This window comes from Varanus komodoensis, unplaced genomic scaffold, assembly GCF_004798865.1.
Source record: "Varanus komodoensis strain SLA01 unplaced genomic scaffold, ASM479886v1 scaffold4874, whole genome shotgun sequence".
In the NCBI taxonomy this organism is placed as follows: Eukaryota; Metazoa; Chordata; class Lepidosauria; order Squamata; family Varanidae; genus Varanus; species Varanus komodoensis.
Window position 1 is genome coordinate 7,546 of NW_025336069.1, and position 2,550 is coordinate 10,095.

General features: G+C 50.8%; 1 protein-coding gene across 1 annotated transcript in view; it reads left to right on the forward strand.

The window, feature by feature from the left end:
• LOC123031099 overlaps nt 1-2,544 on the forward strand; it is a 3,608-nt gene extending 1,064 nt beyond the window's left edge. The window contains exon 3 of the mRNA XM_044445560.1: nt 2,143-2,544. Coding sequence (XP_044301495.1) covers nt 2,143-2,252 — 110 coding nt within the window. The 3' untranslated portion in view covers nt 2,253-2,544. The remainder of the gene's footprint in view (nt 1-2,142) is intronic.
• The last annotated feature ends 6 nt before the right edge of the window (nt 2,545-2,550 follow it).

The following is a 2,550-nucleotide window of genomic DNA, read 5'->3' on the forward strand; positions in this document are numbered from 1 at the left end:
GTTCTCTGGGGGGAGAGAGAGAGCCTTTCCATGTTCCTTGTTGTGATACAGGTTCGATCTGCTAGGTCAGCTCTCTGCAGCCTGGTATTTTCCAGATGTTTAGGGTTTCCATTCCCCCCAGCCCTATTAGAATCCATCCTCCCAGGCATTTGCAGGCCTCTCCTTCGGCTCAGACTGCTGTTCCAAAGCAGGCAGAGTTGGGAGGAGGTTTGCAAAGGTTCAGTGTAAATAAGGTCATTCCATTCTGATCCAAGTGTAATTTTTTTTTAACCACAAAACTATGAAACAAAGTAGACAACAGTATGAAGAGAAAAAACACTAACCTTGCTTGAGGCGACTTCTGGCATGGAGGACAGGAAGGTCGGAGGGGAGGAGGGTATTGTTTGGAGGGAGAGTCTGTGACCGCGACCTCGACTGGAGGAAGCCGCGACTACACGTCAGAGCAGGGAAGATGGCCACGATTGTGAACATGCTAGGAAAGGAGAATTCCTCAACTCACTGCCATATGCATGTTTGTGACTCTGGCTCATCTTCCTCTGCTCCAGAAGTTGTGGAATTCATGTTCCAAGAATCCCAGCCAGCGATGGTCAGCAATCCTGAGAACTGTAGTGAAAAACATTTGGAGAGCACCAGGGTGGGGGTGGGTGATAACGTCATTCAAAATCAACCTACTTTCACACAAGGGGAATTGGCTTTGCGTGTGCAACATTGCTGTGAGAGAATGAGGGAAACAAAAACGTGGGAATCCATGGAAGGTTTCCAATCCAGGCCGCGCAGCACATTCTTTCTCAGTCTAATGCTTGTAGGCGTGTGTGCACTGGGGAGAATGAAATTGTGCCACTGCTCCTTTGTGTCGTGAGCCGCGATTCCTCCTTTGTGCATTCAAAGGCAACAGACCTTTTTCTTTGCAAAAGTGTTATTCATTGACCACAAAACCCCAGAATGAATCTCTGAGCATGCACAGAGCAGTCTGCAGAAACCAGTCTAGTGTTCACCACCAGGAATGCTCCTTATGAGCCTGCCCTGCAGGGGCCTTCAGGAAGCGGACACGCCTCCTCTCCACGTCCTTATCCTCTCATTGGGCTCCTGCCGCATCATGGGTCAAGAGCTGGGGCCACCTAATCCGTGGGGGAGAAACTCCCCTGCCCCGAGTCCCTTCCTGCCAGCCGTGCACCTTGGTAATTCCCAGAGACTGCCTGCCCGCCTGGGGAGCCTCGTCTTGACACCGGCACCTCCGCTTCTCTCATCAGTGTCTCGGGACGGCCCTCATTTCCACCCCTCACCCTGTTCTCCTTCGGATTGATTTCCCTGCAGTGCAGCCAGCAGTCCTTGATGAAGAGTGTCCAAAGCAGCCTTCTTTTTCACTCCCAAACCTTAGTTTCCTGAGAGGCCTGGCATACCCGGCCATCCCGCTATTCCAAAAGAATGTCTCCAGTCCAGCTGCTAAGTCTGCAGCCTTCTCTGTCATAGAACGTCTGGCTACGTGGTGCCAGGGTGAATCTGCCACGTAACGTCTGCCACGTGCTGAAGGAGACTAGGCTGCTCCTCAGGTTTCCCGGGGGCTCATCCCACTCTTTCCACGAAATGAAGAGCGGCACCCCGTGAGCGAACGAGAGGTCTTGCTCCCAGCCAGCCTCTGCCGGACGAGTGGTGCAGAAGGCTTCTGCTGTTGCACGTCTGTGTACCGCGGAGGACGCACTTGGATCTGTCGATCACGGATATTAGGCACCTGGTGTGCCTTCGTGTACCGGCACCTAAAGAGCCAGGGAGGTGCTGCGGTTCCAGTGTTGGAATGGAGACCTGGGAGCCCCAGGCTCTAGTTTCCACTCAGCCATGAAGCTCCCCGGGTCACTTTGGGCCAGTTGCTCCCTCTCAGCCCAGCCTACCTTACAAGGTTGTTGTGAGAATAAAATGGAGCTATACAACCGGCCTTGGGCTCCTCACAAGAGGAAAAACAGTGAGTGTAAATGCTATATAATACTTATAATATAATACAAGTTTTAAATCCTTTTCAGAAAATCTAGTTTCTTTGAAATTAGTTATAAGATATGTACAGACAAGTTTTTTTTTAAAGACAAGGTAGGCTAAAAGTCAGCCTGATCTTTGTGGGGTTTGGTGATTAAGCTGTGTGTCTGTTCCTAGGTCCGTCAAGTCAGGAGAAAGAAGATGAAATTGAGCAAGAACCAGAGAGACAGGAGAAACGTCCTGTCAAAGGTATGTCCATCTCTGTTACCACACTCAGAGTTTCCTAAATATTGGGTTCTACCCATTCTACACTGGAACCTGGAGTTGTATTGCCAGATCAAGGGGACAAAGCCAGTAAGATTATTACAAGACCCAGAATTAGGAGCAAGACACATCAGAGGTGATCTTCATATTTTTCTGGAAGGATATTTTGCCTACCCAGCTGGGGCATGTTGGAGAGGGAGGGAAAGAGGCTGGAGAGTCTTCAGAACAGCTCCCGTCCCAGCCAGTCAAGCAACGTCTCCTCTCACCAAAAGGCGCTCTTTCCCCCTGCCTGAGGCTGAGCCCCCGACCTCAGAGCCAAGC